Raw genomic sequence first — 14,956 nt, 5'->3', positions numbered from 1 at the left:
CCCAGAGCAGGAGGTGCGGCCCACCTGCCGCCGATACAGCTCCCCGTGTGTCCCTCTGCTTGGCTGTGTCACACAATGGCCAAGAGCCCCCCGCACTCAGTGGGACCCCAAAAGACTAGGAGGAAGTCACCAGCACTTCTAACGCTCCACAGAACCTACAGGCAGAGTGAGTTTGTGGACACCAGTAAGAGAGCTGGAATCTGAATCACAACTCTGCCATTTCCTCGCTTGTAAGCAACTGGACGTGAAATTTAACTTCTTTGAGCCTCAGTTTTATTCTCTCTCTTTCTCTCTCTCTCTTTTGCTTTTGACATCCCTCATCCCTCCCACTAATCTGTTCTCTGCATCTATGAGCTTGTTTTTATTTTATTTTTTAAAAGCTTCCACATGTAAGTAAGAACATATGGTATTTGTCTTTCTCTGTCTCACTTACTTCACTTAGGGCAAACTCCCTTGATGTCCTTCCAGGTTGTTGAACATGGCAAAATGTCATTCTTTTTATGGCTGAATAATATTTCATTGTGTATATATGTACCACAATTCCTTTCATTCATCCATTGATGGACACTCAGGCTACTTCCATATCTTGGCTATTGTCAATATCTCGGCTATCGAACACAGGGACGCGTATATCTTTTCCAGTTCATGTTTTTGCCTCAGTTTTCTGGACTGTAAAATGGGCATTAGATAATATCTATTACTTCGGGTTGTGAGCATTGGAGGAAGTGCTGTACTGAACGTGACATGTATGGAGCTGGTGCTCAAGGAATGTGAGTTCCCCTTCCTGGTCTTAGAAGTCTTCTCCAGCTTATCATCCCAAGGCCACTGAGTGTCACGGGGAAGAGAAATGACTAACTGAATCCTGAAAGATAAAAGGAATCCTGACGGAAGACATGGAGGGGGTGGGGAATATCTTGTAAGCGGGCGGATTCCAGGAAAAGAGTGCGGGTGAACAAAGCCTCAGACAGGAAACCGGAGGCTGGAACAGAAAGGGCCGGGAGGTGGGAATTAGGGCACAGGTTTGCAGAGGTAAGCAAGGCCAGCCCTGCTGTGGCCTAACTTCAGGGGCAGCCATCACACTGGATCCTACCTGGATATCCCCCCGGGGGGCCCCCGGAAGGGCCAGATCACAGAGCGCCTTGCACGCCTTTCTTTGGAGTGTGAGACTTGGTTCAGCAAGCCGTGGGGAGCAAATGAACCACGGGGAGCGAAGGACAGCGTGGTTTCAGATTTATATTTGAAACACTTTTCAGGAGCGGCAGTGCAAATTGAAGCTGACAGAGAAAGACTCTGGGCAGGGTGACCAATTATGCGACGATTGAAATGGTCAGGAAAGAATCTGTGGGGGCCTGATCCAAGCCAGACACGTTGGGGATGGAGAGAAGGGGATGGTTGGATGTGTGGCCTGAGAATGGAGGGGACCTGGTGACCGACGGTGGCATTGGTGGCGATAGGGAACGCTGCAGGGGAGAGAGGGGGAGAGACAATGAGTTTTGGAGCCTTTGCAGGCGGAGGCAGCCATGGGACCTCCAGGTGTAATTGTCCAGGGGGAAGCTGGAGAGAGACTGGAGCTCAGTGGATACTGCTGTGTGCAGTGCCCGTTCCAGCATACGTGGCACGGTGGTGGGTAGAACCGGGGGAGAGGGTGGAGGCTAGAGGGAAGGGAAGGAAGCCAAGGACAGAAAACTGGGAAACACCTACATTTTAGGGACAGCAAGGCCCGAAGACTCTGCCAGAAGACCGAGAAGGTACAGTTGGAGAGGGAGAAGGCGAAACCCCAGAGCGGGTGGTCTGAGCTGCCAGGTTCAAGGAAGGAAGTAATCGGCGGTGTCCAATGCTCCCCGCAATCCAGGACAAGTCCGTTCCAGTGCCAGCAGGTCCCACGGAAAAGAGTTCAGATGCCTTGGCAGGAACAGGCCCTCCAGCCCCATCTGACGGGCGGCTGCCCAGCCCTCCATCCCATTCCCTCCCGAGACACAGGGGCACCCGGCACAGACACCCTCACTCATGTGCGTCCACCGTGCGGAACGGCGTTCAACCTTGACGGAGACCGCAGAGGAAAAACACGCGGGCTCCACGGGCATACGGAAGACATTAAGACAGGCCCGAGCAGACGTTCTCCCTCCACTTCCTACTCGTCTTCCCAGAAATGATGGGCTGAGCACACGGGCATGAAAAGATTTTAAAAAATCAAGAGACGGACTATGAACAGTTTCCCACCCACCACCCCAGAAAGCACGGGGCACAGGGTACCTGTGCAGGGCACATGTGTTTTCTGGCTTCACGACCCTGGGAGTAGCCGGGTGGAAAGAAACGTGGAAACGCCAGGGCTCAGGAGAAGCAACCAGAGACTCTCTTACTGAGGGGTCTTCACTCCCGGGCGGGGTGGGGGCAGAGCTAGGCAAGAGGCCATTTTACTGCCACGAAATTGGTTCCAGATGGAAGCAAGGGAAGGTGTTTACTCCCTGCTGGTGCCAGACGCAGAAAGAACCTGACGCACCTACCGTCCCAGGTTCCTAATTCCCCAGTGCGGGTCCCGCCAGGGCCAGGGCCAGGGCGACGGGTGGACCGGGCTGTCTGTGGCTTGGGAAAGCCGAGTTGGAATGTAATGACTTTCAGATGGACCTGGGCTTGGGGGAAGGCATTGTGGCGAGGGTCTGGGGAGGGAAAAGCAGGGAGGAAAGAGGGGTTCCCCTATGAGGCAGCCGGAACAACCCATGTCCTGTCAGCGCCCTCTCTGGGCTTCCTTCAGGAGGAGTGGACCGACCATGGCATCCGCTGCTGGGTTCCCAGAGCCTGGATCCCCCCAGCCCCATGATTCATGCCTTCTCTCTTCCCAAGGGCCCGTCTCCCCCTCGAGTTGACGTGAGGCCAGCTCGAGGGTGGAGAAGCCGGGCAGCTGCATACTCAGACGGGATGCTGACTGAGAGCTTTGTGACATGGCAGACGGGAGGGGCTCGCTTCACCCACTCACTCAAAGGCACCCGCGCCCGCCCGCTGGCTAGGGTGGAACTGTGCCGCTCCTGCCGCCTTTCAGTGAGATTGGCTGGGACTGCAGGCCGGGGGACCCGGTGTTCTCTGGCTTACAGCGCCCCCTAGCACTGGCCAGAGGGATAGGTCCGTGTGCTCCACCTGCCCACCTGAATATTGGGAAGGGGCTGGTGGGGCCCATCCGCTCCACTCACTCAACCAGTTCTTACTGCCCTTGTTACCAACACTCGATTCCTGTCCTCAAAGGGCTTACAGTCCAGGAACGGAAGCAGGAGGGAGTTGATGAAGACTGGGGAGGAAAATCAAGAAAGGCTTCCTGGAGGTGGTGACATTGAAGCTGTGATCTAAACACAGTATAGGAGTTCAATCATTGTTGGAAAGACCGTATGGGGACAATAAAAGACGTACTTTCTCATCTCTGAGTGCTTGTGAGCCAAGAGGCAGACAGACAGAAAAACAGGTCATGACAAGGGGCTCTCTCAGGAACAAGACCTCTGTCTTCTCGATGCCTTCGCACCACAATCTCTGTTTTCCGTCTCAGCCTTGGAGGAGAGATCAGAGTAAGAACTCAGTCGCTGTTGATTGAGTGATTGACAGCTGCGACAGTCATGGGCACGTTCGATTCGCCTCACACCTGTTTAAGTGGCACAATCTGTCTGCCCTTCAGTAACTCTCACCTTGTCCTTGAGAATTTCCCATGAAATCTTAGTCCTTTGGAGCCAGGGAGTGCAGTGGGGGGCTTGGAGACCACCGAGTTACATCTTTCATCCAATAAAATGGAAATTGAGGCCTGGAGAGGTGAGGTGCCGTGTCCACACACACACAGCTCTTCTGCACCAACTTTTGGAATAGATCTCAGACCTTTCATTTTTTTTTTTTTTAATACAAGCACCTTTCATCCCCCTAGAAAGGTTTTTTAGGTGTCTCTTTGCAGGGATATGTTTGGAATGTTTTCAAAGGCGTTAGGTAATTATTTGGAAAGGAAAAACACGAAACGCACAAGAGATAAAGGGCTGAGGAGTACAGGGCCGTGTTCGCTCTGAGTTCACCGGGCCCCGCGGGGCAGAGGTGAGGATTATCATCACAGACAACTATTTGGTCAGTCGGGGTAGGGGAAATTCTTCACATCGGCCACTGTACAAACACTCTGGGAGGAACTCATCTGCAGATCTGAAAGGCAGATCTGAAAGGCAGGTCCAGGCTGGCGAGTGGTTGGGTTTCCATGGCCAAGGTGCATCCCTCAGGCCATGTGTGGGCAGCTGCCACCCTGTCCTGAGGCACTGCGGAAATTCCTTCACCTGTCTGGACCTTATTTTTCCCACAGATAAGAAGAGGCTGGGACCTCTGAAAATCACGTTCCCAGAGATTCCAGTGTTCTGTAACTTGATAGGAAGGGGGTGGGTGGTCATGGGATCACCTTTCCTAGAAAAGTTCCAGGAAGGGAAATACCAGGTCAGCCAGATACATTTGGAGACTTCTTCAGTTCTCCCAAGGTTTATCCATTTATCATTGTTCTTAGCTGTCAAGAACAAGTGGGAGAGCCAGTGTCTTCACCCTTCCCATGAACCCAGGGGCATCCATCTACCTTAGCAAGTGGACTTGGAGAAGCGATGCTTGCATATTAGGTCCCTGTGCACTGTGACCTCTGGCTGGCTGGCTGGCTGGCTGCCTGTGAGGTCTGCTTGCGGGAGGGGCTCCCTGGCAGAAGGGCTCCCCCACACAAAGATCCATGGAAGCTTGCTCTTTTTCCTTAAGATGAGGCCTGAGCCGACCTTCCACAGGCAGGTGGGCAGAGGGGAGTCCCCTCAGGTTAGACATTAGGGAGAACTTCCCAACTGAAAGGGGAGATGAACTCCAAAGACACTGTGTGGACTAGTTTAGGATAGGGAGCGAGAGGAACTAGCCCAAACCACCATTTCATTACCGTTCCGCTGGAAACATCAGATCACTCCTGCGCTTCCAAAATGAAGGAGCTGCATGGCCCAGGGGTCCTCAAACTTTTTAAACAGGGGACCAGCCAGTTCACTGTCCCTCAGACCGCTGGAGGGCCGGACGATAGTTTTTTAAAAAAACTACGAACAAATTCCTATGCACACTGCACATATCTTATTTTGAAGTAAAAAAACAAAACGGGAACAAATACAATATTTGTATTTGCATGTGGCCCGCGGGCCGTAGTTTGAGGACCCCATGGCCGAATGCCTCCGATGCTTTCAACGAGGAGCCTGCTGCTCAAAGTTCAGCAAAAGTTATCTGCCTCACACGCCGGTTCTAGGAAAGGCTCCCCTTGGAGAAAACACTGGCATTTAGGACAAAACCGTTAACGTGAAAAGAAAAAAGAGAAGCATCTTATCACATGAGATGCTTATCCACCCGTGGATTTGGTCTGGAAAGGCTTCTAAGACCTTCCACATGACTGGCACGGCGCAGGAATCAGTGCAACTCAAATCCCACCAGCCATGCCCTCATTCAACCTCCAGACGCAATGTGCCGCTGGCCACACCCACACCCAAGGCTCCTGGGACCCTACTCTGTGTTCTGAGGCTAAAAAGCAGTGTGGCCAAATATCTCAGGCTTCACAGCGTTGCTGGAGTGGGGGGGGAAATAATACAACCGGACCCCATAAAACAGCGAGCAAAGTGCTGGAGGTGACAACGAGAGAGGGAGAGATGGGGGTGGGCCAGGCTCTAGAGTTGAGGTGGGAAGGGCCTTGAACGTCGGGAGGGGGCTACGACAGGAAAATGCGAAAACTAGATGCCTTTCCTTATAGCTAAGAATTTAAGGGATACAAAGGCATTTTAAAAATGTTCGTGGAAATACCATTTCCAATGAAATGTCCTGCATCCCCCCCCCCCCATCACTTCTCTGAAGGGTAAATGGGGGCGTTTCTGGGAAAGAGTTGCATTTCTGAGCAGCATTTCCAGTTCTTGTGTTGTTCTAAACTTTTCGTTATTTCTATAGCCAAGACATTCGAGTCTCGTTCTAAACGGAATGAGTGGGTAGAGAAAGGGAGAGAGACCCAGGAGTGAAAAGACAGCAGGTTCCAGCTGCAGAAGGGCACGTGCCCAGTTAGAACTGAGGGCTGCCCCGGGTGCAAGAAACCTCTCTCCCAAGGTGGATGCCAGCGGTGCCTGGCTGGTTGCCGAGTCGTGTCACCTTTCGGTGCCAGTCTCCTCATCAGGAAAGTGTCATTCAAACGTGTGCCTCCCTCCCCAGGACTGTGAGGGAGGATGAGGTGAGATATGGAAAATACACGTCAGCATCGAGATGTTCCGTAATGAGACTCGGAGTGTTGGTCGCTAGCAATTATCCATTACGGTTCGCAGCCGAGGATCCCGGATAGTCCTCCAGGACCTGGTTTCACCCCAGTTTTGGATCAGTTCGCCCCCCGCCCCCAATTCCTTGCCAGAGGGTGGAGACCTGTCTGCCCTAGGTGGGGCGATCGTCTCCTCCTGCCCTTTCTGGGGGCCTCTGCCCTTGCTGTTCTCCCTGACTGCGGTTCCCTCCTCCCAGATGCTCACAGGGAGGAGCCTTCTGGTGTTCACATCTCAGCTGGGGTGTCCCCTCCCGGGAGACTTCCTACCCCACAGAAAGCAGCGCCCTCTGCAGCCATTTCTAGCCCAACGTTACTCTGTTGAGCTGCCTTCACGGCACTGTCCCTGCAGACGACACCCTAGGCGTGTATTCATGGATCTCCTGGCATGTTACCTGCAAGTTCCAAGGGGGCAAGAACTTCGTTTTGCTGAACCCAACATCCAGCACAGTGTTTGCTGAATGACTTCGCAATGTACTCCGGGTGAGCGGGGACCGACCTGCTATTATAGCCAGCTCCAAAAGGCAGCAAAGCCCGGGGCGGGGTGGGGGCTGGAGAGGGTAGGTCACCTGTCTGGCTTTCCCCTCTGACTCTGCTTTTTCCAGAGAAGGTGGGAAGGTAAAATTTTTTTCTTAGCCTTTCATCCAGGTGCGGGCAAGGTCTCCAGGGCCAGGGCCGCCCTGACCTGCGGAGGGTGGGTGCTGGGGTGAGCAGCAGCTGACTCTGATTGAGTCGGGAGGCGCCCGGAGGGCGTGCGGGCGTGTGGCAGAGGTGCGGGCGGGCGGGAGGGGGCACGCGGGCGCTGCTCCCGAGGCTACCCCGCCAGTGCAGGTCTGAGGCCGTCCCAGTCCCTCCACTCCGGAGCCCAAAGCCGCATTATTCCCTATAAGGATCTGAACCGGCTGGGGAGGCCCCGCCCCGTCGCCCCGCGCCCTCGGCCCCACCCCCTTTTCGGAGGCCGATGAGGTAATGCGGCTCCGCGATTGGTCGGAGGGGCGGGACCCGAGAGGGGGAGCCGGGGGTACCCGCGCTATATTACTCGGCAGCGGAGCAGCGGAGCAGAGCAGGCAGCGAGCGGGCTCTCGGACGACTTCTCCTCCTGCTGCTCCAGCTCCTGCTCCAGCTCCCGCTCCTCGACCCGGAGCCACCGCCGGCCCGCAGAGTCGTGCGCCAGCGCCGAGGCCGCCTCGCCGCACCCGATCCGTCCCCTTTGGCCACTCGGAGGGCAGTGCGCCGAGGTCCAAGTTGCCCCGTCCGGTGGGTGCACCAGCTCCGGCTGCAGCAGCCCCGCCGCCGGCGCGCACGGCAACTTTGGAGAGGCGAGCAGTGGCCCCTGCAGCAGCGATGACTCCCTGGCTCGGGCTCGTCGTGCTCCTGGGCACCTGGAGCCTGGGGTACTGGGGCGCCGAGGCGTGCACATGCTCGCCCACCCACCCCCAGGAAGCCTTCTGCAACTCTGACATAGGTAAGCTCGCCCGTGTCCCCGCGGGAGCTCCCCGTGCGCTGCAGCCCAGCCGGGATGCATGGCGAACTCCTCTCTTTTCCCTGCCCGGGCTTGGGGCAAGGGCGCTGACAGAGCTGGCGGGGAGAAGCCGCGCAGAGAAACCCCACAGTGGCTGAATGAACCCGTTGCAGCCATCGGTCTCCTTTTAGGAGTTGAGGTCCCTATTGGTCCTTTTGACATCTGGTAAAACTTCCTTTGCACCATGGCGGGAGGAAGGGCTAGGGTCAGGGGAAAGGGATCCTAAAACTTGGGATGCCAAATAAACTGCTGGGATGTTGAATAATTAAAAGGGGAAAAAAAAGTTGCCAGCCATGTGCACAGAAAGTGGCAGGAGAAGCTTTAAGTTTCTGAGTTGGCATCCCCTCCTGCGCCTCCTAAGAAGCTCATGCTTTTCAATGAGACCCACACCGACCTTGAGTCGCTCAGCAAGTGCTAATGGAGCTCCTTGGACGGCCAGTGGCGGGGTGGGTGGACTGGAGGGGAAAATGAGAAGAAAGCGGAGGGGCTGGCCCTCCCCCAGGAGCTGTCCTGGAGAGTGTTGATGGCCAGCGGGAGGCGGCGTGTGTGAGGGATCACTTATCACCGAGCTGTGAGAAGTCACAGGGAGGCTGGTCCCCCCACCCCCCTTGAATGTGTGCGGGGAGGGGGAGAAGGAGCAGTGGAAAATAGACTTGTCAGCGAAAGAACAAAGATGCCACAGGTCACACACAACAAGGTGCCGATTCCAGGCTGGGCTTGTGTCTGGATTAGAACCACTCGGTACGATGTAGCAGGGAGGGTCCTGGGAGAGCTGGCCTGGGAGCGTGCAGGACACGGGCTTGGATGGCGCGAGGTGGAGGAGCAGCTGGAAAACATCTCTCCTCTCCTTTCTAGCTCATAAAGCATGTCCAGCAGCCCCTGCTGTGCGTGTGCGTGTATGTGTGTGTGTGTGTGTGTGTGTGTGTGTGTGTGTGTGTGTGTGTACGTACGCCGGCTGGGCTGGGGTGGGACACAGTCTAGCCGCTCGGCTGAGTGGATTCAGAGGTGAAGAATGGAGTATGTGTGTTTTAAGTACAGTCATAAAGGGGAAGGAAATTTTCCACTGGGTCCTGGGTGAGGGCCTCCACAAGTGTGCTGTAGGGGAGGCGGGGGAGGAGGCAGGAGCCGGGCAGGGGAGGCAGCTGAGGTTGGGAGGGGCGCTGCTGGTGGGTCTGGCCCCGTCTAGGGGAATCAGGGAGGTGGCTATGGGGACCAGGTCGGTGGGCGGGGGGGAGGGGGGGGATAGTCTGTGTAGCTTGGGGTCATGCTTGTGAGAGGATCCTGGGCCCAAGCGGCACACCCTCCCCTCTCCAGGGGGACCGGGCTGGCCCTGGGTTTGTGGATGTGCCTGGAAGGGTTCTGCTGAGCTGCCTGAGGCCTGGGAGGTTTCCTCCCTTCTCCTGGGACTGACCCCACCCAAATTCCACCTGGCCTGTCTCCACCCAGCTGTATGTACATTCCTACCTGAGAGGGGTTGGGAGCTGCAGCTGCTGGTTTCTGGTCTTGTTCCTAGGAGCGCACACTGGGGTCTGGCATCTGACAGGTGGAGTCAGGGCGTTGCACTTGACAATGGCTCTGGTGTGTGCCCTTGGACTTTAAGGTGTCTGGGGAGAGGGGAACCTTATGCCACCTCCCTGCTCCTGCCCTGGGCTGTTGGGTTTCCACCTTGCAAGCTGACCAGGGAGCAGCGGAAACAGAGGCAAGGGAACCCCGCTTCCAAGTGGGGGCACTGCCTCGCTGTTCACCGCTGAGGTTTCCTGCCGTGGGTCTGGGCTCATGCTGAAAGTTTCTTGTAATTTCTCTGGATTTACCCAAGAAATACTCCCTCGCCCCGCAATAAGCTCCAGAGAAAAGCTAAGTTCCCAGGAAGTACCCAAAGACCAGAACATTGTGGTAGCAAAACTAAAAAAGAAACCATAAAAAAAAAAAAATCTTCGGCTACGCTGGCCCCGGTCCAGAGCTGTGCTGCCTGGGTTTGGTGCACTGCACTGGTGGCAGCGATGAGATAATGCTTTTAAAAATGGGAGGTGTGGATGTGGGCCTCTTGCTGACCTCCGCTGCCTTGCAGTGCTGGCGGCCAGTAGGGGGCTCCCCGTTTTCCTAGTCACAGCCTCCCTAGTTTCCAATCTGGGCTGAAGACTGTTCTGTCCCAGAAGGAAATACATAGCAGCACCCCACTCCCCTTGACCCCTATGGACCCACCGATCAATGCTGTAACTCATTAAAGAGGTTCAAGCCAGCCCAGCAGCTTCCTCTTCCAGAACCTTCCTGGCTTTTTTCCTCTTTGTGGCCAGGTGCCCTGTTGCTGGGTGAAGGGCATGGCCTGCCAGGCTCCACCCTCTCGAAGGAACCCCTCCACCTCCACCACCATGGCCTTCCCTCTCCTTTCTCCGCACCCACAGGTGCCTCTTTTGGTCTTGCTCCCCGAAAGCCCTGGGGACTGGCACAGTCTTCTGGGTGAGGAAGAGTTCAAAGGTGTTTCTATGGCAACTCCAGGCCCTGCACCCCAGTGAAGTGTTTAGGAGCAGAGTAAACTACACGCTGGCTTATACAACACTCTGTGGGGGGAAGGAAGGACTTGGCAGCAGCCATGTCTGTGGTCCCCTCCCCACCAGTCATGCCCTTGAAACTCCTCACAAAACCTTGACTCTGAGGAGGGAAGGGGGGGGGAGACTGGGAATGAGGAAGGCAGCCTTGGCCGGGTGGATCCTGCTCCAGCAGCTCTGCCCAGCGCAGGAGGGGGTGGGCAGTGCGTGTGCCTGCCTGCACGTGTGTGTGTGTGTGTGTGTGTGTGTGTGTGTGTGTGTAGGGGTGTGTGTTCCGGGCGGGGGAGCAGTAGAGAGAAGATCTTGCTTCACAGCTCCGAGCCCTTTTCTCCGCTCCCCCTCCCTCCGCATAGAGGAAAGGGGCTGTGAGATGGAGTGTTGGGGGCCTGCCCCCTGAGCCTATTGGGAACCGGAGAGGAAGGCTCAGCTTGGGGGCCCTGCCGGGCCTGGAGGATGGTCCCCGGATATCACAGAATTGACAGGGACCAGTGCCAGCAGAGTCTTTCTGTATCAGATCTGAGGTTGTGGTTTTAGCAAAGAAGCCATTTTCAAAGAAGCCGGATCCGTTCCCTCTCAGGATCCCACACAATGACGCTCCACACTGGGCTTTGGGACTTGAAAAAAAAAAGGGGGGGATCAAACTTCAGAAACGAGCCAGCAGCCCCTTGGGGAGGGGACCCAGGCTGCCCGGCATCTTGGAACCCTTGGAAAGAGGAGAGCTGCTCTCAGATTCCTGCTGGGCACACGCACCTCATAGCAGGCTGAAGGGTGGGCGTTCTGTCCATTGAATCAGATGGAAACACGGAGGCTGAGAGGGGTTGTGCTTGCTCAAGGTCACCCAGCTCGTCAACACTGCAGCTCACTGTAGCCCACGAAGGCTAAATGCATTGTTCGCTATGCTATTCGTCAATAATGTCTCGGTAACTTTCACTTACCCTTGACATTCTGAGTCAGACCACCCCTCCTAGGACCAAGATGGGATGGACGGTGAACGAGAGTGCTTTACTTGTTGATGGGAGAAGTTTTAAAAAATAGGAAGATAACCAAATGGCCAGAGAATTTTCATTACCCATCATCTTATGGGAGGGAGAACTTATCATTATTATTTGAGGTTGAAATAGAGAAAAAGAAAGAAACATTTCTGATGTCCTTTGGCTGTCAGAACTGGAATAGACCCTCGAAATCACCAAGTCAAAGTAAATAAAAAAAGACCAGCTCCCTGCGGCGCAGGGGGAAGTAGAGCTACTACAAGAATCTCAGGCTGCAGTACCCTTTCCTTCTAGTGGGGCGACCTGGGGCGCCCAGGACGCCTCCTCCAGTCGGTGCAGATGGCCAGGGGGGTGGGTGGGAAACCAGAGAGAGTCAGGAGACTGGGTCCCGGCTGGCTGGAGAAGCCCTGCCCTCCGTGGTGTCCCTTTCACCGTCCCTGGGGAGATAAGGCTGGAACAGAGGCGCAGAGGTGGCCTGGGTGGCGGCCTTTGTTTGTTTTGCAGGAGCAGCAGGAACCCATGGGCCCCACTGCTGAACGGCACATTCCGACAGGTTCCCCACCGAAAAACAAAAACACCACCACCATTCTCCTCTGCGTTCGGCCTTTCCCATTGCAGCCAGGACGGACAAGGAGGCCCCTTCTTCTAGCCTTTGTCACAGGCGGCTCCTGGGTGGCCTGGGGAGGCAGTGCGGGGTGGTGGAGAGGCCAGGGGGCGGGCAGAGCCGGGGAGATCCTCCAGGGCGTGCTGGCTGTGTGCGCCCAGGCAGGCTACTGGATGTCTTTTAACTCCGGTTTCCTCCTTTATGAAAGGGGGATAATGGTTTGTACCACCTCGGTCCGTTAAATTTTACCCACATTTTAAAGTTACAAGTATTTTGTGAATATATTCTATACCCATGTGTATATGTATATATGTATGTATATGTATATATGTAAGTATATCTTTTTATCTAAAATCAGCTAAAGGTAAAGTCCTTTTTGATAACTTCCTCTAATTCTAGCTCCTTCTCCAGACCCTTTCTTCCCTGTGCATTTACATACATAGGTACAGATAGAAAACTTAGAGTGGCTTTTCCCCTTAGAAACATGAATAGTAGAACAACGTTTAGCATCTGCTTTTTTTTCATTGGATAATGTGTATTAGAGACTGGTCTCAGTTAACACATATGGACCTACTTCATTCTTTTTGGATATAATGTTCCATGGGGTTATACTTTTTACAAACGGATTATGCAGCAATTACTCTGTGCTAGGCACCACTCTAAATAATTAGCATGCATCAACTCACTGAATTCTCTCAACAGTCCTGTGAGGCAGGTGAGCTGTTATCTCCATTTTACAGGTGAGGAAAGTGAGGCATAGAAAAATCACCTAGGTAATTTGTTCAAGGTGATAGCCCAGCCCATATTTAACCCCCTGCAACCTGATTAAAAAAACATAATCACCTACTCTGCTATGTACTACATGATATTATATGATGTAATATTATGCTATATTTTGCCATATGCTATTCTATTACTATAATAATATAATATCCCTAGAGGTATAGGTATAGATTGATTGAGCCATTCACCTATTGGTAGATATCTAGGTTTCTAGCAGCTTTTCATGCTTACAAAGACCGCTGCAACAGTCACTACACAATCCTCTTGCTCACGGGAACAAATGTATTTCCATGGCAAATATACAATTGGAATTGTTGGACACAAGGTACATGCATTTTACATTTTAGTAGTTCCCACAGGCTTGCCCTCCAGAGTGGCTGTGTTAACGTAGTTCTTTTTGTGTGGGAAACAGGACGGATGGTCCTCAAAGAATTCAAAACGGAACTGCCTTATGACCCAGTGATTCCACTTCTGGGAATTTATCCAAAGAAACCCAAAACACTAATTGGAGAGAATGTGTGCACCACCTGTGTTCATTGCAGTGTTGTTTACAACAGCCAAGAGATGGAATATTATTCAGCCATAAAATATTGTTGGGGGACTAGGCAAAAAGGTGAAGGGATTGGAAAGTATAAGTGGGTAGTTACAAAATTGTCACTGGGATGTCAAGTACAGCATAGGGAATGCAGTCAATAATATTGTAGTAATTATGGATGGTGCCAGCTGGGCACTGAAAATCCTGGAGGGATCACTTTGTAAAGTATAGGATTATCCAACCATTCTCCTATACACCTGAAATGAATACAAAGTCATATGAAATGTGAGCTAAAATAAAACCCCCAGTTCTGTTTGGGTGGCCATATGAAGGGATGGAGGAACCGTTACAGCCAGTAACAGAAAGTCATACTTTCATGCTTCTTTCAAATGAAAATGTTTTCTTTGACTTTCTAGGACAGGGGTGGGCAACCCCTGGCACGCGTGCCAAACACGGCACGCCAGTAACTTTTGCTGGCACGTGAAACCCTCTCTTATAATCTTCCATTTACAATTTTTCTCTTAATATCGACATTTTCATTTTTCAGATAAATTCAGTGTAGGTGCATCTTAGATAAATAAATAATTTTACATAACATGTATACATTAAAAAATAAATGTATTTTTCATCATCATATACTGTTTTTGTTGCTCGAATGAATTTTATTATTTCTTCAAGGTTCTTCACATACGTACACCTTAAGAGATATCAAGTAGGCGTAACATGTTCTCAAAAAATTAGGGTTGGCACGCAGAAGAATTTTGAGTCAGAGATTTTGCTGGTTTTGGCACGCACTCACCAAAAGGTGGCCCACCCCTGTTCTAGGATTTTGTTCTTTTTTTTTTTGCTCATCCCTTCGTCCCTTTGCGAGTGACCAAAATTAGGGACTCTTAGACCAAGTTGACGAAGCATTTTTAAGGGAGGGGCTCAGGTGCCAGGACAGCCACGGCACCTTGTTGCCATTGGGGTAATTCAGTGGAAGATGGTCTTATTCTTTTGCTTTCATGACAAGCCCCAGGCCTTTCATTACATCAAGGTGTTGGAGTTTGGGGTTTCACAGGAACCCAGGCTCAAGCTCACGTGCTGTATTCTGAAGACTCCCACACAGGGTTTATTTGCTACCTCAAAGGTGTCCCCTAGGTCACTGGCTCTGGCCAGGTTCATCATGGCGCAAAGGGACACCTCCCTCTCTCCCCACTCCCCTCGCCACTGCATTTGGGATGCTGCTTGGTGCGATGGCTGCGGAGATGGACCGAGAGAGGGAGGCAGGTGGATCTCGGCCAAGAATGACGCAGTCACTATGGCAGCTGGAAGGCTGGCTTGAGATCGACTTGCAGTGTCCCGGTTAAAACCCCCCAGGTGTCACAAAAAGACTCTTCGGGGCCAGGCTGGTGCTTGCCCACCTCTCCATCCTCCTCCTCACTGGCCCTCGAAGCTCCTGTGCTCAGATTCTCTCTCTGGGTCTTGGCCCTGCCACCCCCTTGGTTTCAAGCACCCCTTACTAAGGTCTCATTCTCCAGGTCTCGCTCGCTCCCATTTCCCCGCCTCCTCCCGGCATCACCTTGCCCACATTGGAAACGTGTAAAAACACCATCTTTAGCAAAAACCCAATTCTCCAAAGCTGCGTGGGAAATTCCCAGAGTGGGTCATGTTTGGGCCGGGCGAAACCTAGG

The 14,956-nt window shown here is 53.2% G+C and overlaps 2 protein-coding genes across 3 annotated transcripts in view; one reads left to right on the top strand and one right to left on the bottom strand.

Annotated features, from left to right (window-relative positions):
* The window catches only part of SYN3 (synapsin III), a 387,944-nt gene that overhangs the window by 200,734 nt on the left and 172,254 nt on the right, over positions 1-14,956 (bottom strand).
* The window catches only part of TIMP3 (TIMP metallopeptidase inhibitor 3), a 54,553-nt gene continuing 46,939 nt past the window's right edge, over positions 7,343-14,956 (top strand). The window contains exon 1 of one of the 2 annotated variants that reach the window (XM_059681739.1): positions 7,343-7,769. In XM_059681739.1, the coding sequence (XP_059537722.1) occupies positions 7,649-7,769 (121 nt within the window). In that variant the 5' untranslated portion in view covers positions 7,343-7,648. The remainder of the gene's footprint in view (positions 7,770-14,956) is intronic. The other variant, XM_059681740.1, reaches the window with a different exon arrangement.

The sequence above is a fragment of the Myotis daubentonii genome, chromosome 2, assembly GCF_963259705.1.
Source record: "Myotis daubentonii chromosome 2, mMyoDau2.1, whole genome shotgun sequence".
NCBI lineage: Eukaryota > Metazoa > Chordata > Mammalia > Chiroptera > Vespertilionidae > Myotis > Myotis daubentonii.
Note: the sequence above shows the minus strand (reverse complement) of the source record. Positions and strands in the feature narration are given on the sequence as shown.